The sequence below is a fragment of the Urocitellus parryii genome, chromosome 3 (assembly GCF_045843805.1).
Source record: "Urocitellus parryii isolate mUroPar1 chromosome 3, mUroPar1.hap1, whole genome shotgun sequence".
NCBI lineage: Eukaryota > Metazoa > Chordata > Mammalia > Rodentia > Sciuridae > Urocitellus > Urocitellus parryii.
The window spans coordinates 216402679-216425271 of NC_135533.1; the positions used below are offsets into that span (position 1 = coordinate 216402679).

General features: G+C 51.5%; 1 protein-coding gene and 1 non-coding gene across 2 annotated transcripts; one reads left to right on the plus strand and one right to left on the minus strand.

Annotated features, from left to right (window-relative positions):
- Positions 1-660: 660 nt before the first annotated feature.
- LOC113193611 (uncharacterized) lies at positions 661-10713 on the minus strand. The gene is made up of 3 exons (XR_013343310.1): positions 10653-10713; positions 1307-1453; positions 661-718 (listed from the first exon to the last, which is right to left on the minus strand). It is a non-coding gene; the product is annotated as an uncharacterized LOC113193611 (transcript).
- Positions 10714-13753: 3040 nt separating this feature from the next.
- Gtf2f1 (general transcription factor IIF subunit 1) lies at positions 13754-21367 on the plus strand. The gene is made up of 13 exons (XM_026404344.2): positions 13754-13905; positions 13996-14042; positions 14486-14558; positions 15168-15361; positions 16125-16295; positions 19365-19549; positions 19919-20072; positions 20156-20217; positions 20293-20412; positions 20552-20625; positions 20701-20839; positions 20929-21046; positions 21122-21367. The coding sequence occupies exons 1-13, from the start codon at positions 13894-13896 to the stop codon at positions 21324-21326; spliced, it is 1554 nt and encodes a 517-aa protein (XP_026260129.1). The 5' UTR covers positions 13754-13893; the 3' UTR covers positions 21327-21367.
- Positions 21368-22593: the final 1226 nt, after the last annotated feature.

Here is a 22593-nt window from a genome sequence, read left to right on the forward strand (position 1 = left end):
AAAAAACTGCATGTCGACTGCAGTTATGTTTGAGGAGAAACAAGGTTTAACCCAAGGGAGTGGGGTATGTTCCTGAAGACTGCCCTTCACCTATGGAAAGGGGACAGTGGCTAAGTCCTAGCAGGGCAGGCAGTCTTCTGTCCCTGTTTTTCCCTCTGGGAACTTGGGGACCAAAGCACCCTCCAGGGACAAGTGTTCCCATGGATGCAACCATCACTACAAGGTCTTGTGCTGTACCTGTGTCTCTCACAGGAGTGGCCCAGCTTGTCCTGGGCCTGGCTTTGGTCTGTTCTGACAGAGCCTGGGGTAGAGGTCTGGCTTGTGCCACTGCTCACTGGGACAGCTGGATGGCAGAGGGCACCAGGAACCACTCAACCTATCTGGCCTAAGGCGGACAGCCGGCAGGTCTGAGGTTATGGTTGAATACTAATACACACAAATCAGGTTTCATAATCAAAATGTAATAGCCTGGGTCCACTGGCCAGGCTGACCACACCAAGCAGGAGCTCACCCTTGACCAGATATGATGGGTACCTACCTACCCCCACTGAAAGGGCCTGGGAGGGAGGATTTGCTCAGGGCATGGCTACCTGGGTCCCTCGTAGATGTCTCAGGCGCCGGCAAGCCCAAGCCCCCAGCCCCTCCTGGCTCACCACAGACTTTCAATGACAGAGCAACACTTGGCAAAAATGTTCTCTGGAGCTTCTTCTGCCGATATCTAGAAAAGGGGGAGCCCAAGGGTCAGATGTAAGTCCTGCAGCAGGGACACTGCCCCCCACCCTCAGATCAGCATGGGACACCAGCAGATTTGCAGGCCCAGGTGCTACCCCCCAAGGCCGAGCAACAAAGCAAGAGAGGAATGAGGGTGGGAAATTCTGTCCCTTGGCCCAGTCCAGGAGGACAAGTGATGCAAGAATGGCCCTCTGACCATCCCATTCCAGCTAAAGGTGGACCTTGAGGTGCTGAACTTGAGCCTTGGCTGGTAGGGGAAGGTGACATTTCTCAGGCTTCTGACAGGGACAAGGACACACATGGTCAGAGTCCTTGCATCTTCCTTAGAGTGAAAAGTACAGGAGCCAGGTGGGTCATGTAAACTGGGACCCCGGGCATGCAAGGGAATGGCACTGGGGTTTTTCACAATATTTTGGAGCCTGTTACACATTTATGTGCCCCACACAGCCTGTGCTCAATGGAGGAAAGATCCAGGGTGGATGCTGGTAACCAAGGCCAGCCCCAGTGCGACACTGAGCTGGTCAAACTGGACTCACTCCTAGGATGTGTGACTGACCAGTGGGGAGTTACCTACATTTCGCAGCAGTTTCTTCTGTTGGTAGAAGGTCAAGACAGGCTCACACAAGGTGTAATAGGTTGCTAGGTGACGGAACATGACCACTTCACAGTCTTCTGCCCTGCGCTCCACCTGGCCCCGGTGCAGCACCCGCTGGACCATGGTCTGCATGGAACAGTCAAACGCGATGACAATGTCGGGGGCCCGACCCACCTAGGCACCAACCAAGGGGACTGGATGAGGAAGGGGCCCTGGGCACCAGTTCTCCCAGAGACCAGGAGTGTGGTAAATATCAGGCCTCCCTAGTCTCTTACTTAATTCAAGTTCTGGGTACTTATTTTTCGGAGAGCTGAGTCAATTACGTTCACAGAGCTCCTGAGCCACACAAGGCACATGAGAGACTGGGTCTTGCCATCCTACCTACCCAGATCCACCCTTCCTGGAGGCAGTGAGGACATCTACTCTTGGCCCTCCTGCTAGAATGACCTTAGAGTGTATAGTACAAACAACTATGGCTCTGATATTCTTTTCCTCCTTTTTTATACAAGTGGTAAAAACATGATTTACCCATGACTTCACTCAGTAAAGATGACTCCATATCAGCACATATATCATATTTCCTGACTGTCTATGAACACTTGCAGTTGTCCTTCAATATCACCAGGGGACTGATTCCAAGACTCCCCACAGGTGTCAGAATCTTGGATACCCAAGTCTCTCTCATAAAATAGCATCATTATTTGCCTAGAATTTACATACATTCTCCTGTAGACTTTGTGTGTATGTTATAGTGGGATTGAACTCAAGGGCACTCTCCCATTGAGCTACGCCTTGCCCCACCCTTTTTATTTTTTGAGACCAGGTCTTGCAAAGTTGCTGAGGCTGGCGTTGAACTTGCATCCTCCTGCCTCAACCTTTTGTGTTACTAGATTATAGGCAGGTGCCAAGTGCCTGGCAGAGTTTAAAATCATTTCCAAATGACTTGTAATACCTAATGCAATGTAAATGCTGACCCACTGGGATTATAGGTGTGTGCCACTGCGCCTGGACCAGATACAATTTTTTTTTAATATTTATGATCAGTGGTTGGTTGACTCCACATTGGCGGGACCCATGGATGTGGAACTGGCAGATACAAAGAATTGCCCCTATGTTATAAAGGAGCCAAGTCTTCCTAAATTAGTTGATAATTTAAATGTGATAAGAACATATTTTTAGTAGAAATAAGGTTGATTTTCACATTCATGTACAAGAAGAAACCAGCAGAAATGGCCAGGAGATGCTTGGAAGAGAAAAGCAATAATAGGTGGTGGAAGTGGGGGAGGGGTATTGAACTCTCCTAGACATTAAAACGTCATAAAGCCTCTCTAACAGCAGCACACAACCAGATAAATGGACCCCTGGAACAAAACAAAGAAAGAAATAGATCCAAGTGAATGTAGCAACTTGGCATATGGCTAGGATGATATCCTAAGTCAGTGGAAAAGAGATGGACTTTTAAATAAATCACGTTGGGATAACTGGTTAGCAACTCAGAAGAAGCTGAAATCAGCTCCTTCCCTCACTGTCGGAAATCGCCTCAACAAATAAATGGTAAATGTGAGAAATAAAACCATATGAGAACTAGAAAAAAATCACATGGAAAAAATCACCTTATAACCTGAGAGCAGAAGTAAATTACAGTCAAAATCCAGGAACAATAATGGTAAAGGTTGATAAATGGGATGAACATTTTAAAACAACGTGCATTGGCCAGAGTAGGCTTGGCACTTGGGAGGCTGAAGCAGAGGATCACCTGAATCCAGGAGCCGGGCTGTGTGAACAGCATGGCAACAAGTGAGAAGGAGCGGGAGTAGGCGAGATGAGGAGGGAGAGAAGGAGTGAGGAAATACAACTCGCTTCACAAAAAATAAATTACACACACACACACACACACACACACACACACACACAGAGTTAAAAGATAACTGACAAATTGAGAAAAAATATCTGCAAGCCATATCACAAAGAACTAGCACCACTGATACACAAAGACCTCCTGAGAGTCAACAGGAAGCTGATGCAGTGGCACATGCCTATAATCTTAGTGGCTCCAGAGGCTGAGGCAGGAGTATTACAAATTCAAAGTCAGCCTCAGCAACTTAGAACCTGTCCCCGCTCCAAAAAAATCTCTAAAATTGCTGGGGATGTGCCTCAATGGTTAAACACTTTTGAGTCAATCCCTGACACACACATACACACACACACACAAAAAAAAAATCAACAAGAAAAATGGCAACAATTATTTGAAGAAAAATAAAATGTACAGAAGGTGTTCAAAGAAGTGGCCTTTAAACTTTGGAAAGATACTTAAACTTAGAGAAACACCCAATAAATCTGCACTGAAATATCATTTCTCAGTTAAGCAGGTTGACAAAAATCCAAGATTCTGGCAGCATCTTTTGTTGGTGTGGCTGTGAGGACACAGGCACTCTGACAAATTGCTGATACCAAGTAAAATGAAGAGCCGCTTGACAGTTTCCAGCAAGAGTCTGTTTCAAAGATAGTAGTAAATTAGAAAGTGACATTCAAAATATGGTGGCATGGTTTTGGAGGCAAAAGATTGGAAACAATGGAAGGAGACTAACTGAACACATGATGGCCCAGCCACACAATGGACCACTACAAATTCATAAGAAGATCTCCTGACACTGACATGCCATCTTGGAGATGAGAAAACACTGAAAGTGGGGAATGGGGGGGAGGGGAAGTATACACAGAATGATATGGTGGGACACACACACCGCTACTTTATTTCCAAGTGCCACAAGAACCCAAGAGCTGCTGGAAAGGGTGGCCTATGGGAGGAGGAGGGCAGGTCTCTCAGGAGTGTCTTTATGTGGCTCTGTTTTGGAAGCATGAAATGATTTCTCAGTTCAAAAATTAGATTTTAGGAACAGCTCAGTAGTAGAGCTCATACTAGCATGCACACATGGGGGATATATTATAAGGAAAAGTAAAGAAAGCTTCAGTAGTTTTATTCTTTTTTTTTTTTTTAAAGAGAGAGTGAGAGAGAGAGAGGGAGAGAGAGAGAGAGAATTTTTAATATTTATTTTTTCAGTTTTCAGCGGACACAACATCTTTGTTTGTATGTGGTGTTGAGGATCGAACCTGGGCCGCACGTATGCCAGGCGAGTGCGCTACCGCTTGAGCCACATCCCCAGCCCAGTAGTTTTATTCTTAGGGAAAAAAAAAATTGGTGGTACTGGGGACTGAATCCAGGGGCACTTTACCACTGACGTATGTATCCCCAGACTTAACTTTTTTTTTTATTTTGAGACAGGTCTCACTAAGTTGCTGAGGCTTGCAATCCTTCTGCCTCAGCCTCCCAAGTTGCTGGGATGACAGGTATGCACCACTGCGCCAACTTTAGTAGTTAATAATGACATGTTGTTTTGAAGCTATTTTGTATCTCATGAGATAATGCAAAAGAGTACATTGATAGTATTAGCAACCAAAATTTTTAGTGGAAGAGAGAAATAAAAGCACTGTAAATGTTACATGTGAACTGTCAAGATCAGTGTGGACTTATATTTTTCTTTTCAAAAGCACGTGTTCTGACCTGAGGAACGGCTCAGTGGCAGAGGACTTGGTTAGCACCGGAAGACCCTGAGTTCAAGAAGACCATGGGTTCATTCCCAGCTCCACAAAACAAAAAGAAAGTACAAGTTTCTTTGCTCTGTCTGCTCTTGGCTGGAAACAACCAGCAGCAACAGGTGCTCTCTGCACTCAAACTGTGCACCACTTAAAAAGGGCCTCCTGAGAAGTGGACTACTGGGGATTGGGCAGGAAGAGTGTCAGGGAGTCCTGTGCCAAAGAGTCCTGTGTGTTTCAGAGTCCTGTGCCAGAAAGCAAAGCAACGTTCAACAGGAAGAGGTCGCCAGTGTCAGTGGGAAGGGGCTCCCTACACCAAGCATGTGATCAACTGAGCATCAGAAAGATAACTGCACAAATAAATTATAAATAAATAAATAAATAAAGATTGAAAAGAAAGATAACTGCAGCTGACAGACACATTGAATAGGGACAGCTGTCCCTTGGTATCTATGGGGGATTGATTCCAGGAACCCAGCAGATACCAAAATCGAAGAAGCTCAAATCCCTTACATAAAATAGCACAGTATTGCGCAGAGCCTGCACGTCCTCCCATAGGTTTTAATCGTCTCCAGCTGACTTAGGACACCTACCACAATGTCAACACTGTCAGAGATGCTAAGCTGGTGTTTAGGGAACCCCGACAAGAAAAGAAGCCACATTTCCCCAGTTCTGGGGACTGAACCCAGGGCCCCCGGCACAGCCACACCCCAAGCCCTTTCTATTTTTCACTTTTTTTTTTTTTTTTTTTTAAAGAGAGAGTGAGGGGGGCTGGGGATGTGGCTCAAGCGGTAGCGCGCTCGCCTGGCATGCGTGTGGCCCGGGTTCGATCCTCAGCACCACATACCAACAAAGATGTTGTGTCCGCCGAGAACTAAAAAATAAATATTAAAAAAAATTCTCTCTCTCTCTCTCTCTCTCTCTCTCTCTCTCTCTCTCTCTCTCCCCCCTCTCCTCTCTCACTCTCTCTTTAAAAAAAAAATAAAGAGAGAGTGAGGGAGGGAGAGAGAGAGGGAGAGAGAGAGAGAGAGAATTTTTAATATTTATTTTCTAGTTCTCGGCGGACACAACATCTTTGTTGGTATGTGGTGCTGAGGATCGAACCCGGGCCGCACGCATGCCAGGTGAGCGCGCTACCACTTGAGCCACATCCCCAGCCCCTTCTATTTTTCACTTTGAGACAAGGCCTCACTGAGTCGCCCAGGCTGCCTGGAACGTGGTCCTCCACCTCAGTCTCGAGTGCCATCACACCCAGCAAGAGGCGATGTTTAAAATGAGTGCCTTCCATCTGCAGCTGCTTGAATCCATGGATGAGGGACCCACAGATGGGAGGGCCAACTGTGCATGAAGAGCCCGGAGTTCACCGTGAGCGAGAAAGCAGGGCGGAGGGCAACAGGACAAGGGGTCCTATGCAGCATGGGGGCAGGGCCTGGACCCGAGTCCCATCTGCTGTCGCAGGCCTAGTGTCGGGCATCTACCCTGGCTCTCTCCTAGGGGCACAGTTTCAGGATAGCCAAAAAGTAGTTGAGAAGGAAACGTTCTTCATTAGGGAAGAATTCCAATACACAAAGATGGGGAAACTGGCCAGAAGGGAAAACTTAGCATTTAGCAACATTTAATTAAATAAATATTTCAGCTTAGCAACAGATGAGACCAGATGCGCGTTTTGCAACAGTAACTGCGTGACCCCGAGGCTCCCACCGTTCTGGAGGCTGGAAGTCCAAGGTCACAGTGTCTGCAGGGCTGCTTTCTCCCGGGTCCTCTCTGTGACTTCTAGAGGTCATCTTCTCCCTGTGTTCCCACATGGTCGTCCTTCTGTCTGTGTCCTTCTCATTGGGACTGTCCTGGTAATGGATTAGGCCCTCACTAATGAGCCTGTCAAAGACCCTATTTCCAAATACAGAAGTCACATTCCAAGGTCTTAGGGCTTAGAATTTTTACTTTTATTAATTTTATTTATTGTTTGTGTGTGTGCGCACACGCACATGCTTGGGATGGAACTAGGACCTCATACTTGGTAGATGAGCGCTCTATCACCGAGCCACACCCCGGCCCCAGGTCTTTCGCTTTTTTGGTGCTAGGAATTGAACCCAGGGGGTCTCTACTACTGAGCTACACCCCCAGCCCTTATTATATTTTTATTTTGAGACTGGGTCTCACTAAATTACCCACGCTGGCCTTGAACCTGCAGTCCCCCTGCTCAGCCTCACCAAGCCACTGGATGACAGGTGGCCCCCACTCCTGCTGAGAGACAAAATACTGCTCCCAACAGACTCCTTCCTAAGAGGGGGCCGTCAGGCATCCAGGAGCCTCCTGACACGTTGCAGAGCAATGCTCTGCTGATCTGTCTGCCGCCATGGCCTGGCTGGCAAGCGCTGCAGAGCCGGACTGCGCGGAGACAGACAGAATGCCCCACCACCGTCAGAACACAGCAGAAAAGGACCTGTGCCAGCCCACGTGAGCCTGGGTTTGGGTCTGTTCGTTTTTCCATTGCTGTTGTTCTGGGTTGGCTTTGGTCTGGCTGCTGGGATGGACCCCAGGGTCACATGCATGCCAACCCACCCCACAACGCTGTTCTTCCCCTTTCTCAGGACCACCACTGGGCCCCAGAGAACACTGGGGGCCTGACACATTTAAGAAAACAACAACCATCTCAGACAATATTCTAACAGATGGGACAAAGTGACTCTGAGTCCCAATTCATAAGAAAATACAGAGAGGCAGGTGTTCAGAAAACCCAGCTTGCAGGGACGGCTCCGTGGTCAAGCGCATGCCTAGCACCGTGAGGCCATGGGTTCACCAGCACCAACAAACACTACACAACGCATGCTTTACACCAGCAAGACGCACACCATGTGACACTACAGTGAACTGGTTTCTCCACCAAATTGCAAGGAAAAAAAAGGCCAGGATAAAAGAGAACCTGGGAAGAAAAGCTACGCAGGACCCGCACAGCCAGCTGCAGCAGCCTGTGTCACACGACCCCGATCACAGCAAGACGCCAACACTCACAGAAACCTGAACATCGACCATCAGTCTGAGGAGTGGAGAATGAGCTGTGATGGCAGGAGCTCTCTGATTTTCCAAGTCTCCCCCTTGGAGAAATATATGCTAAGATATTCGCGGATGGAAAAAAATGCTCAACTTGGACTCAATAAAGCTGTGGCTGACCTTCAGGTACAGGGAAGACGAAGGACACAGTGTGGAGGACAGACCCTGGTGGGCTGGGAGAGGCCCTGAGGAGACATGGCTGCAAGGCTCCCCAGGCTGACCAAGTCACTTTAAGAGGCATTTAAGAGAAGAGTCACATCGGGCAGTACGGAGGCATTAATGTCGATGGTTTCAGAGGGTTGTGTGAGGTTTGCGGGGAATCACCGTCATGGGAGCGGGAAGACACACAGCAAGAGGGCTGGACGCACAGAGAACCAGCGGCCACTCTGTGACAGGGGCTCCACCTGGCATGAGGGCTCCTCTCTACGTCCCACTTCTGTGAGTTTCACATTGTCATCACAGACACTTGAAAGGCTTCTTTGCTGGCATCCCACTCAGGGAGCAGTGGGAACACAGAGGTGACAGATTCTCGCTCTCTGGTGAGGACAGCGACTGTGACCGGGGTGTCTCAAGTCTCTCCCAGGCTTCCACGGGTGGCCTGGGTGGTGCTTCCGAACCTGCTCGCTGCCAGCACCACTGTCCACCACACAGGCCGCCTCCTTCCTTTGGCACTTTTGTTTTTTAAGGAAGTGGTATCATTACTTGGATCCTTGGAAAATTAACATCACTGGCCATAGGGGTACCTAAAAACAGTGTCACGCTCAGCCCTCTGTATCTGTTTCTGCCATTCAACCAAACCCAGCAGAAAATATCTGAAAAACCGCGTCTCTCATCAGTGTGGTCTTTCTTCGTTGTTATTCCCTAACAACACGACACAACGCGACAACCACTGACAGGGCACAGACACGGTACTAGGTGTTGGTAAGTTCCCTGCAGATGTTTAAAGTCCACAGAAGGGGACTAGGGGTGTATCTCAGGGATAGAGCACTTGCCTAGAAGGCATGGAGCCACGGGTTCCATCCCTGGCACCCCCCAAAATGAAACAAATGTAAGCGCCTACAGAAGAGTGAGCTCAGGCTCTGTGCACACTCCGCCCTTTAATAAGGGTCTTGAGCATCTTTCCATTTTTGGCCTCTTCAGTGAGTCCTGGAACCAATGTGGATGCCAAGGGGCGGCTGAACTGTCATGTGTTCAACTATTAGTTCAACCTCCAACCCAAGTAGTACCAGGAAGCGCGCTGCCCTGGCCTGGGCATCCCCACTTCACAGGACAGGTGTGGCCCCTGATCTTCAGATGCCCGTGCGCAGACGCAGAGACACCGCGCAGCCGCGCAGGGTGCCGCACAACAGTGAGCTCTGTGGTCCTGGTCAGCAGATGAGGAACGGCAGGGAAGGGCGTCTGGGAGAGCTCAGTTTGGCGGGCGCAGGTGGTAGCCCCCCTTGAGAGAGGACATGGAGAGTGAGTGGCCCATGCTGGACAAGTCCGAGTGAATTTCTTCTGGTTAATTTTACATGTCAACTTGGATCTTACCAAAGGACCTGTATGGACACCAGGTCAGGTGCCCTGTGGCATGGAGAGATCGTTTCAATAGTGTTTACAACTGAATAAGCTGGAAAGAGAAACCCCGTGGCAGGCTGGCGGTCTCCAGGTGTTTCTGGGATTTGTGAAATTCCACTTAAACCCCTTCAAAGAAATCCTGGCACTTTGATGGAATCAAAGGTCACCGGAGGCTGGGTCAGCTGTCCCCATGGGTGGGTGGGGCCGTGCCCTTTGTTCACACCTCCACGGCAGTAGTCATGTTGGGCTCACTGTGATGAAGTGACAGGCTATTAATGGCTCCCTTTCTTTCCTGGACACAAGAGCTCACAGAGGGCAAAGGCCCAGCTGATTCATTTCTTGGTGTGCCTCAGCCCCCACCCAGCACCAAGTCTAAAGCAGGTGTCCTGTGACAATGCCAGCTACATGTATCCCACAAGTGTGCAGAGCCTCAGGACAGAAGCTGCGACACCCAAGCCTCGAGTCCCGTGGTCCATCGTGGGCCATCCGGACTGCACAGCCTTACCCATTTTGTTTTTTTGGGAATCCAGGCCCAACACTTAAAAATGGGGGAGCTTCCACACCAGCTTCTCTGGAAAATTGACTGACTTGGCAACTCGGGGGCCTGCACGTCCCCATGGCAACAGCAGTGTGAACGCTTTCTGAGCTTCTGCAGAGCCCAGCGCTATTCTCAACACTCTGTGTGGATGAATTCATCTTCTGGAACGTTCCACGTGCTCACACCATTATTATTCTGACTTTTCACAAGGGATCCAGGGCTTGTCCAGGGTCACACAGTTTAGGTGCTGGAGGCAGGGTGGAAGCCCAGGCAGTCCCAGTCCCAAGGACCCTGTTTAACCCTCCCCAAATGCAAAGCCCACCAGGAGGAGTACAGACCCTACTCCTTCTTTATGGACTGTCTGGGAGCTAAACCCAGCACACCTCATGAGGCAGACAGTTTACCCCCCAATTGCCAGGGGCAGGGCAGCAAGATACTGCAGTGGCTGCCTCTCTTCACTCAAAGAGCTCACCAGTTCCTCACCCAGGTTCATCCCCTCCCATCTGCATCCAGTGCAGCCTCACCTGAGGTGGGAAGGGACAGTCTTACACACACACACACACACACCGTGGGGGGGGCACTCACGATGCGCTCAAACTCCTTGGCCTGCTTCAGCTCCCGGGGAAAGCCATCAATGAGGAAGCCCCGGCTCTCTGGGTGGGACAACATATTCTTGCTGATCATGTCTAGGATGAGGCCCTGGGAAGAAAGTGGGAGAAGTCAGTGCTTGGGCCCCAGTTTCTACAATGGTCATTCCTTAGATGGGACTTTAGGTTTAGGTGAGGATGGGGAACACAATGTTCCACACTGCCCTGGGTTTTCTTTTCTTACTTCCCTCCCCCACCAACCCCCCCAGCCCTGTGCTGGAAATGGAACCCAGGGCCTTGCATATGCTAGGCAAGTGCTCTGCCACTGAGCCACACCCCCAGAACTAAACTGCTAGGGTTTTCTTTATTTTGCTTTTGCTTTTTTGAGAGAGGGTCTTGTACCCTGAATTCCAAGTCAGCTCTGATCCCGGGGGAAAGAGTTTTCATTCTTCCCTTTTTACTTTTTGCAGTAATAGGACTTGACGCAGGGCCTCACACACGCCAGGCAGGTGCTGTATCACTGAGCCACACCCCCAGCCCAGGGGAACGGGGTCTGAGGACTGGGCACGTCAACCATGTGCTGGGTGAGTGTCTGCCAGGGGTAGGCTGCCATTTAATCTTTACTATGATGCTATATGGTAGGTGCCAGGATTACTTTTCTTTTACTGTTTATGAAACACTTTCATAAGAGGCCAGTGACAGGGGGTTACAAAGAGAATAAACATTGTGGTCCTTTAGTACACAAAGGGAATTGGTTCCAGGGCCTCCACAGACACCAAAACCCAAGAATGCCCCAGCCCCTTGTGCAAAATGGTATAGCATTTGCACAGAGCTCAAGCACAGCCTACTGTAGACCTGAGGTCATGTCTAGACACACCAGGTGAAGACTGAGAGAACAGCTGGTAAGACAGTGTTGTTTAGGGAACGCTGACACGAAAAAAAGGCCTACTTATCTTCAGCAACTTCTTCCTGAATATTTTTGATCTACAGTTGTTGGAAACTATAGATGTGGAGTCTGCTGTCACAGCTGATTTTATTAAGTGATTCTTAGGTACCAGGCACACTTCCCAACACTTTATAGGAATGATCTCTTCCCTACTCACCACGACATTTTTGGGGGTGCTGCTGGGGAGCGAGCCCAGGATCTTGTACATGCTCAGCACACTCTCTACCACTGAGATATACCCCAGGCCTTGACACAGTTGTTGATGTAGTCTCCCCATTTCCCAGATAGGAGGCTCAGCATAGCAAACCAGTGGCCCAGGCGGGAGCCACAGCCTTCCCAGAGTTTGCCCTGATGTCCACCCCCACCTCCTCTGCCCATGAGCTCTCACCGAGGGTACCAGAAGTCCCTGCAGCATCATGTCACGGATCTGTCGGCCCCGATGGGTGCTTTTCTGGGCCTCCTGCCGCAGCAGCTGACCCAGCCCCACATGGCAGAAGCCATACTTAGTGGCCATGTTCTTGCACTGTGTCTCTTTGCCACAGCCTGGGCCACCCACCACAAAGATGATCAAGGAAGACTTGAGGATGTCTGTGGTGCCCAGGAGGAGGAGGAGCAACATGGTGAGTGCCTGCACAGGCAAGGCCTTGGGTGCACGGCATCTTGGGGAAGCGTTCCATTTTTACAATTGAGGAAACTGAGGCTCAGAGAGGGGCAGGAATTCACATATGCCTTCAGACTCGTGCCATGCTGTGTGCCTAGTGTCCTTGTTTTTGTTCCTGAACTTGCCAAATTCATTTCTCCTTTCTGTTCCCTCCACCAGGAAAATCTCTGCCTATCTCAATTTCTTCTGGTCATAGCGCAATCATCAGGTCTTCCCTGATGCCTGTCTAAAGAGACTTCTCTGTCTTAGAAACCCAGTCATGTACTTGGTTTTGTGTCCCTAGCCAGCCTCTGTACTCCAGGAGGGCAAGGGCCGATTCTGTCTCACCCATACCTACCTACGCTCCCACCAATTGTCATGGTTCCTGGCATCTAGTAGTGGATGGGGAATAAATGAATGTCCAGTCAGTGGTTTATGGTTCATTTTTGTGTCTTGCTTCCCTACCCCTTTGCTTAGCCAACTCCTATGCATCCCTCAGTGCCCAGTTGAAATTACCCCTTTTCCCTCTGCCCTCAGAGCCTCACAGTGCTTCCCCTGTTGCCTCCTTGGGTGTGTAGATTCCATTTTTCTGAGTATGTCTCTTCTGCTACATTGTAATCTCCAAGGAGACAAAGAACTGGTTTAACCTTGAGGGCCCAGAACTCAGAAGTGGCTCAGTGAGTGGATGACTGGGAAGATGTGCAGCTTTGTTACTGCCGTGCCTGGGAGGGGTGTACACATGGGATGGCGGGGAACCTGCACCTCTCTTCTGCCCTCTAGTCTCCTTTCCTCCCCGCCCCAGTAACCCAGCTACCCCCGCGATATTACCCTTCTCCTGGGGCCTCAACGGCCTGGCCATCTGGGGCAGCTTGGACTTGTACAAACCCATCCTGCCAGCATCCCTTGGGGTTGTCGCACCCCATCCCCACCCACTCGCTGACCCCTCTGGGCTCTGCTCTACGTCACAAGGCCCTCCCTGCCCCCGATTACTTTGCCGGATGCTGGAGATTCCCCTTACACACAGGGGCAGGGGGCGGAAATGAGCCCTCAACAGTCCCAAGCAGAGCCTGGCTGCTGCCTGACCCGACCAGGCGAGCCGTGGTTGCTATGGTGACGCGGCCTCCTGGCCTCCATTTCCGGAGCGCGGGGGCGCATGCGCGAGGCACCCGGGACCCGCGAGACGTTTCCTCCCAGCTTACCCAGGGTGCCCCGCGGCCCCTGGCTGTGACATCACGGAGGGAGGTGTTTCCACACGTCGTGGTTAAATTATCCGCGTCGTACACAAGCACGTCTGCCACCGAAGGCGGCTGATTTGTCTCACAGTGGGCCTGGGTGTGTTGAGTCTGAGATAGGACGGGGAGAGGGAAACACAAATGATAGTTTTGACTGGCCCACAACCCTGGAAGATGGTGCCGTCGGTCAGCAGCGGACTTCCGCTTCCGGCCGGGCTGCGGCGCGTGCGCAAAATGACGTGGGGTTACTTCCGGGTGTTTTTTTTCCCAGGGTCCGCTGCGCTTAGTGCTTGCAGTCTTCGCTATTCTCTCCCGGGATTGGAAGCCTGACACCTAGAGTGCGGCTTGCTCGAGACTAAGGGACGCGGGCCCCGCGGCAGACGAACAGAATCCACATCGGACTGGACCCGACCCACTGACCATGGCGGCCCTGGTGAGTACGAATGAAGCAGGGTTCGGGGGGTCCCGGCGGCGGCCTGGCTGGCGGCCCCTCCTCACTCACCATCCTGCCTCCTCTCCGCAGGGTCCCGGCGCTCCGAATGTCACCGAGTATGTTGTTCGAGTTCCCAAGTAAGTCCCTGGCCCTGCCCACCCCGAAAGAAAAAAAAATTGAAACCTTAGCGAGCTTCCAATCAGCTACTTTGTTCTGTTTGAAACTGGTAAAATCTTTGTACATACTGTCCCCTCTGCCACTAGTGTCCTTCCATACCAGCTGTGATTCCATCCTGTAAAATTCAGTTCCAGCATTTTCCTTCTCCAGGAAGCATTCCCTGCCTGTGCTCCCTCCTCACTAGGCCAAGTTCTCAGTTATCCCCCACATCTTGGGTTCCCCCAAATCTTTGTTATTCCTCATCTTTTTGAGATTGGGAGGAGATGGATCCAGCTTCCATGACAAAGTGGGGATCCTTGGAGTCTTTCATATGTTCTCAGCACTGTGCAGCACAAAGAGCTGAACCAGGGTGGGTTTGCTGAATGACTGATTGAATTAACATTGCCTTTTTTGCCCCCTCCAGGAACACAACCAAAAAATATAACATAATGGCTTTCAATGCAGCCGATAAAGTCAATTTTGCTACATGGAATCAGGTAAGTCCCGTGTTCTGGGAAGTGGTGGGAGATTAGAGAATCTGACCTTAGACTTAAGGATGGTTATGGTTCTTTAGCTGTAATGGTAACTAAGGTGCCAGAGGCAGTGGTACACACCTATAATTCCAGCTACTGCCAAGTCCGAGCCTGGAGAATCATAAGTTTAAGGCCAGCCTGGGAGGCCTTAGTAGGTGTCTCCATTATCAGATCAACTGTTCTGATATCTCAGTGCTTGTGTTCCAGTAACCCTTCTTTTACTAAGAACCCAAAAGCACAAGAGCAGTGATGCTGGAAAGTTGGATATGTCAAAGGCATAAAGTGCCTCTTTTAAATGAAAAGAGGAAAGTACAAGGTATTTTGAGAGAGTCTTACAACTTTCGTTGTAATAGATTATTATCATCGTTCTATTTAATAAGTAGTTGTTGTTGTAAGTCCCCAATTCCCTTTACTCAGATTCATCAGGTGCTAGCTAGCATCCTGTGCTCTTTTTGCCAAGAGGGAAATTGACTTTGTTGGAGTACAGTGTAGTGAGAATTAGGGGTGTTCCTCACAGGAGCACGGTCCAAGCCAAGGTGGGCCCCTGAGAGACTTTTCTTCCTTCCCCTCCAGGCCCGGCTAGAGAGGGACTTGAGTAACAAGAAGATTTACCAGGAGGAGGAGATGCCCGAGTCGGGTGCAGGCAGTGAGTTCAACCGCAAGCTTCGGGAAGAGGCTCGTCGGAAAAAGTACGGCATCATCCTCAAGGAGTTCCGGCCTGAGGACCAGCCCTGGCTCCTACGTGTCAATGGAAAATCAGGCAGAAAGTAAGTGGCAGCGGGGGAAGTGTGCCAACCTAGGGACCACCCCCCACACACTGTGCACTTGTTGGGTGCTCCCTCTGAACCTCAGTTCCCCAGCTGTGTGAGATAACCGGGCCTGCACTTCCTCCCTTATTTTGTTTTTGAACATGAACCAAGTTGGTACTTATGCCTGGTTCTGTGGCAGCCCTGAGGGCCATCAGTGGCACTTGTCTCTTGTGATGACCTTTTGGAAAGGGCATTCTGGGGCAGAACAGGAAGGGTGATGCAGGTTGGCGCAGGCATTCCAGGTAGAACTGGGTTGTGCAGGGTTCTGGGTGCTCAGGGGAGCCTTGAAAAGTTATAGGCTGGGAAAGGACTCAGAACAAGATTGCCTGGATTTGGGATAACAGCAAGTAAGGGTGGAGGCCATGGGCAGTTGTTTGGGCTCAAGGAGATGGTGGCCTGGGTTGAGTGTCCACTTCAGATCTGCTCCAGTCTGGCTTCTTGAGTTCCTGGTCATAGCCCATGCGACAGAGCCATTAAGAGATCGTTGCATAAGCCCAATATTGAACTTGCTCTACTAAGAGGGAGCGCTGTCCCTGCCCTCCAGCTGGGAAAATCGAAGCTGGGTTCGTCTGGGGTTGCCCAGGGCTTGTCATGGGCTTTCCCCAGGGAACCCAGGCAGGTGCTACAGAGGAGGCACACAGGGAGGCATGTGCAGGCCGCAGGCAGGTCCTGTGCACCTGTTTCATGGGCCAGGCCATGACCTGACTGTGGCTCCCTGCAGGTTCAAGGGCATAAAGAAGGGAGGAGTGACGGAGAACACGTCCTACTACATCTTCACCCAGTGTCCTGACGGAGCCTTCGAGGCCTTTCCTGTGCACAACTGGTACAATTTCACACCACTGGCTCGACACCGCACGCTCACTGCTGAGGAGGCTGAGGAGGAGTGGGAGAGGTGAGCTGGCAGGGGCCGGGAGGTGCTTCCCTAGCAGCAGGCCAAGCTGTGCTGGAGTCTGGGCACTTGGCGGACCAAGGCAGTGCCCACCCGCCCACATAGAGCTCTCAGGGAGATATGGACCCTTGGTAGCTGGTGAACCTGCTGCAGGAAGTGGCAGAGCAGCGTGGGGCCAGCTGGCAGCTGTGGGGTTAGCTGCCTTGGTGGGTCTGCTCCACGTGCCACTCCAAGGGGGCCTTTACAAGGGGGCTCAAAAGGGGCCTCCTGATGCAGCCATGGCATTTCTGGCCTTGGAAATGGGGACAGCACAGGTACAGTTGTGGGGCCAAGGATACGGCAAAACAAGCTGGAGCAGAGTGATTGTGGGGAGAGCTGGGAACATGGGCCTTGCAGTCCTAGCTGAGGATCTGACATTCCTGGGTCACTGCAGCCCTGGGGCATCCTTTTGGTGCAGGATGGCGCTGTGGGCATGTCTGCAAAACTCTTGTCTGCGTGTGTCACAGAGTGGCAGGAATGGCCCAAGGAATCACAGCCCTCAAAGGGCAGAAAGACATCCTCCTTTCCTGGCCCCACCTTTGTTTAATCATTTCCTTGAGTTGAAATTTTCACATTGGGCAAAGATTAGCTTAGCTCCAGTCCCCTTCTCCCCTGGGTTAGCCTCTGGCCTGGGATCCTCTGCCCGCTGCTAGCTGCTGTCTGTGCCTTGCTCTGCTTCTTGACCCCCTGAGGCTTTATTGTGGCCCTGGGCAGGCACCCCCTATGGTGCTCTGCTTTCCTCTCTGTTTGTGATCTTGTCTTTAGAATCTGCTTTCACACCTTCCAGGAGAAGAGTTTGTTGTTTTAATGAGTCAAAGCAGGAGGGATATGCCATCTCTGGATCACAAGTTCAATCTGCTTAGTCAACAAGCATGTTGTGCTTCCCTAGCAGCAGGCCAAGCTGTGCTGGCACCTGTTTCATGGGCCAGGCCATGACCTGGCTGTGGCTCCCTGCAGGTTCAAGGGCATTTTTTAAATTGTAAATTGTTATATATGACAGCAGAATGCATTACGATTCATATTACACATATGGAGCACAATTTTTCATATCTCTAGTTGTATACAAAGTATATTCACACCATCGTGTCTCTATACATGTACTTAGGGTAATGACGTCCCTCTCATTCCACCATCTTTTTTACCCTCTTGCCCCCTCCCTTCCCCTCCTAGCGTTCCTCTAATCCTCCCATGCTCCCCCTCCCAACCCCAGCCTCCTATGAATCAGCCTCCTTTTTTTTTTTTTTTTAAGAATATTTCTTTATTTTTTAGTTATTGGCGGACACAACATCTTTGTTTGTATGTGGTGCTGAGGATCGAACCCGGGCCGCACGCATGCCAGGCGAGCGCGCTACCGCTTGAGCCACATCCCCAGCCCCATGAATCAGCCTCCTTACATCAGAGAAAACATTTGGCATTTGGTTTTCTGGGATTGGCTAACTTTACTAAGCATTATATTCTCCAACTCCATTCACTTACCTGTAAATGCCATGATTTTATTTTCTTTTATTGCTGAGTAATATTCCATTGTGTATATATGCCACATTTTCTTTATCCATTCATCTACTGACAGGCATCTAGTTTGTTTATATAGTTTCTTGAGGGCCTTGAGGGCCTCAGGCCAAGGGACTGGGGACACCTATTTTTACTCAGCTTTTTTTTTTTTTTAATTATTATGTTTAAAATTTGTTCTATTTAGACACATGTGACAGTAGAGTGTTACTCATCTTTTTCTGATGTGCAGACAGGCATATTAGAAGCAGAAGTCAGGACATTTGGTCAGCACTCATCAGTCTTATTTATTTATTTATTTTTGCGGGGGCAGGGGCGGGGATCAGGGAATAGAACTCAGGGACACTCGACCACTGAGCCACATCCCCAGCCCTATTTTGTATTTTTATTTAGAGACAGGGTCTCACTGAGTTGCTTAGCGCCTCACCATTGCTGAGGCTGGCTTTGAACTCGCAATCCTCCTGCCTCAGCCTCCTGAGCCACTGAGATTATAGGTGTGTGCCACTGCACCCGGCCTGTTTTGTTTTGTTTTTAAGGATAGTCACACTGTTTAACAATGGTCACCACCAGTCGTCTACAGAATCTTACCATCTTCCCAAACTGAACCCCATCCAACACTAACTCCCCAGGGCCTGGCACCGGCCATGATGTTCTCAGTCTCTGGATCTGAGGGTCCCAGGGCCCCTCTGAGTGGAGTCCCGCAGCGTGCAGTGTGTATCCTTGCGTATTTGGCTTTTTGGTTTTTTTCCTTTTTTTTTTCAATGCTAGGGACAGAACCCAGGGCCTTGTGCATGCTAGGCATGTACGCTGCCACTGCACCACACCCAGCCCAGGGTGTCTTCCATGTTCCCTGAGCATGTTGTCCTTGGATTCATCTGACCTCTACCAGGGCTATTCTCCTTTTTTTTTTTTTTTTTGGTACTGGGAATTGAACCCAGGGGCGTTTAACCACTGAGCTACATCCCCCGCCCCCTCTCTTTTTTAATAATTATGAAAACCTTAAGATTGTGGTTTAAAACATAAAATATCTCGTCACTGTTTCTCAGTGTGTGCTTATGTAGTGTTAAAGGCATTCACCGTGTTGGGACAGGTTCCGTTCCTTCCCCCAGTGCCTGTGAATTGTGCATTCACTGTTGGCTGTAGCCCCTGAGCCCTTCACTAAGTGAAGGGCCGTCATTGGTTGCCATGATCCATGGCGTGGTGTTCCAGTGGAAATGTCACTATGCCCGTCATTAAGAGAAAGAGAAAGGTACCTGTAAAGGATAAGAGGAGTGTAACATGAATACGAGATGGCCAGTCTGTGGCCTGGGAATGGCCCTGTGCCCCAGGGGGCAGACACTCTAGCACCATCCAGACCTTGAGGCCCTCGGGTGGAGAGAGGTGGGCAGCCAGTTCCCTCATGGGATTCCAGTGAGCCCCTTGCTAAGGCAGTGTCTGTGGTACCTGTCACCCCCTGGGTCCTGCACACGGAGGTGCAGGTGCCGAGCCCCTGGTCACCCTGCCTTGCCTTCACTTGGCCCACAGGAGGAATAAGGTCCTGAACCACTTCAGCATCATGCAGCAGCGGCGGCTGAAGGACCAGGACCAGGACGAGGATGAGGAGGGGAAGGAGAAGCGGGGCCGCAGGAAGGCCAGCGAGCTGCGCATCCACGACCTGGAGGATGACCTGGAGATGTCCTCTGATGACAGCGACGCCAGCGGCGAGGAGGGTAAGTGTCGCTTGTGCTGACTGTAGATGGAGAGTGGGCTGATGGGCTGATGTCACCCAGAGAGGCTTGTGGTCATTGTTGTCCTAGAAGGCAGGAGCTGGAGAGCCGAGGCACGGCCTCCACTGGGGCTGAATGACTGGCGTCCCTCACCTGGCTCTGGGTGATTTGGGGCAGTGGTGTGTGAGCCTGGGGCTGCGGGCGGCTCTGGACTGGGCTGCTTGCTGTAAGCGCTGCTCGCAGATCTGCCCTCGCTTCTGGAAGAACTGGCCAGGCCTGGGGGGCCAGTCATCCACTCCCAGGACGTCAGAACATGGTCGAACCTGAAGGACACAGTGGTCCATGGCCTGAGTCCCCTCTGCCCTCCCCCAGGCAGCAGAGCCCCCAAGGCCAAGAAGAAGAAGCCACTGACCAAGGCGGGCAGGAAGAAGAAGAAGAAGAAGGGCTCGGATGATGAGGCCTTTGAGGACAGTGACGACGGTGACTTTGAGGGCCAGGAGGTAGACTACATGTCCGATGGCTCCAGGTGAGGCAGGCGGGAGGCGGGTGTGAGACCCTGGCCGGCCTCCAGAGGCGCCCGCTCACCCTCTGCCCTCCTCTGTCTTACAGCAGCTCCCAGGACGAGGCAGAGGGCAAACCGAAGGTGCCGCAGCAGGAGGACGGGCCCAAAGGTAGGCGGGGGCCAGGTGCTGGGGGCAGTCAGCAGGCAGGGTCCCTCCTGCTCTGCTCACCCGTCCCCTCCCCAGGTGTCGATGAGCACAGTGAGAGCAGCGAGGAGAGCGAGGAGGAGAAGCCTCCTGAGGAGGACAAGGAGGAGGAGGAGGAGAAGAAGGCCCCCACCCCGCAGGAGAAGAGGCGCAGGAAAGGTGGGCTCCCCTTGCCGGCCTCGCGCAGGCCCTGGCGCCCTGCCCCCCACCCCTGCCCCTGGGCCTCCTGCCGTGATGGAAGTGAGGATGGGCAGGGGGTCTTGCTCTGGTCCTGACTCGGCCAAGCTGGCTCCTGCAGACAGCAGTGATGAGTCAGACAGCTCGGAGGAGAGTGACATTGACAGTGAGGCCTCCTCAGCCCTGTTCATGGCGGTAAGTAGCGGTCTGGGGCCTGGGCCAGGCAGGTGTCTGTTTGCAGGCTCATACCCCCCACCTTAACCTCTGCAGAAAAAGAAGACACCCCCCAAGAGGGAGCGGAAGCCGTCGGGAGGCAGTTCGCGGGGCAGCAGCCGCCCTGGCACACCCAGTGCAGAGGGGACCAGCACCTCCTCCACCCTGCGGGCAGCTGCCAACAAACTGGAGCAAGGTGAGCTATCAGCCCCATCTGTGTGCTCCTGAGTCCCTGGGTAGGGTCCACCCTCCACCCCAAGACTCATCCTGACCCTGCTCCCACAGGGAAGAGAGTCAGCGAGGCACCAGCCGCCAAGCGGTTACGGCTGGACGCTGCGCCCCAGAGCCTGTCTGGAAAGTTGACCCCACAGCCGCCTTCCGGAAAGTCCACGCCCTGCAGTGGGTAAGTTGGTTAGGACGCAGGGGCTGGGCAGGGGCCACTGTAGGATCTCGCTGACCCTGACCCTCTGTTCCTCAGTGATGTGCAGGTGACTGAGGACGCCGTGCGCCGCTACCTGACGCGGAAGCCCATGACCACCAAAGACCTACTGAAAAAGTTTCAGACCAAGAAGACGGGGCTGAGCAGTGAGCAGACGGTGAACTTGCTGGCCCAGATCCTGAAGCGGCTCAACCCCGAGCGCAAGATGGTCAATGACAAGATGCACTTCTCCCTCAAGGACTGAGATCTCCCCCTGCCCAATAAAACTGTCCCCTCCAGACCTGCCCACGTCTGCTGCCTGGTTGTTCTGGAGTCCGGTGCCCCTGTGTTAGCAACCACAGAAGTGCCTGGGCAGTGTCCTTCCCCAGTCACCCTCTGGTCCCGCCTCCTGTTGCCTTATAGGCACCTGGAAGACAGGGCTCTCCTGGCAGCTCAGCAGGTGCACTGGGACAGCCCAGTCATAGCAGCTGTGGCTTTGACTGCCTTCGGGGCTTCTGCCTTCAGCCAGGCTCCTGGCCCAAGACCTGGCAAGCGCTCAGTTCCAGTGACTCCACTGTCAGTTGCCCACACTAGTATTTTTGGTTTTCAGATCGACTGCTGTGTTTGGGTGGTGTCCCTGATGTCTTTGATCCCCTCTTGAATTTTAGGTTTTTATTTTAAGCATCCCTACCTTACAGCCTGTTTGACGAGTCTAGAATCTGCAGTTGTGAGCATCTGCAGTGTCCTCTGCTTTCCCTTGTGGATAGGATTTTTCTCAGGTTGTGATTGGGGTGGGGTCCTCGAAGGAGTCTTGGCAGGCCTACTTTTTTTTTTTTTTTTTTTAATATTTATTTTTTAGTTCTCGGCGGACACAACATCTTTGTCGGTATGTGGTGCTGAGGACTGAACCCGGGCCGCACGCATGCCAGGCGAGCGCGCTACCGCATGAGCCACATCCCCAGCCCCAAGGCCTACTTTTTAAGCAGGTCATTCAAGATGGTTTTACCTTGGCTTCCAAAAGTTACTAGGAGTGCGCCCCTGCCGGTTTTGTGTGTGATTCTCAGCTCAGAGTTCTGTTTGTTTTTTGGTACTGTGGACTGAACCCAGGGCGCTTAACCACTGAGCCATATCCCCAGGCCTTTTTAACTTTTATTTTGAGACAAGGTCTCTCTAAGTTGCTCAGGGCCTAATTTGCTGAGGCTGGCTTTGAACTCAAGATCCCCCCTGCCTCAGCCTTCCGGGCTTCTGTTATTACAGATGTGTGCCACCCTGCCCAGCTCCCCTCAGTCTTTGTCTGCATGGCCACCAGAGCCTCGTGTCCTTTTTTCCTGGCTTTAGCATCTGGGCCTATTTTCAGTTCCCTAGGGGGTTTCTGGGGTGCCCTCTCGCCTTTCAAGCCAGGTGATGCTTTTGCATGTCCAGCCCCACCAGGTTCCCTGCAGGGAGGTTTCTGGACAGCAGTGTGGCTGAGAGGAGATTTGGCTACAGCCACTACCTTTGAACCTGTCTTGCATTGTGGGAAAGAACCAGCC

Bases quoted from the DNA above. Each gene is read 5' to 3' on its own strand.
- Gtf2f1 (XM_026404344.2), top strand. The intron at 15,362-16,124 runs GTAAGTGGCAGC...GGCTCCCTGCAG, and splicing joins AATGGAAAATCAGGCAGAAA to GTTCAAGGGCATAAAGAAGG. The intron at 16,296-19,364 runs GTGAGCTGGCAG...CTTGGCCCACAG, and splicing joins GCTGAGGAGGAGTGGGAGAG to GAGGAATAAGGTCCTGAACC.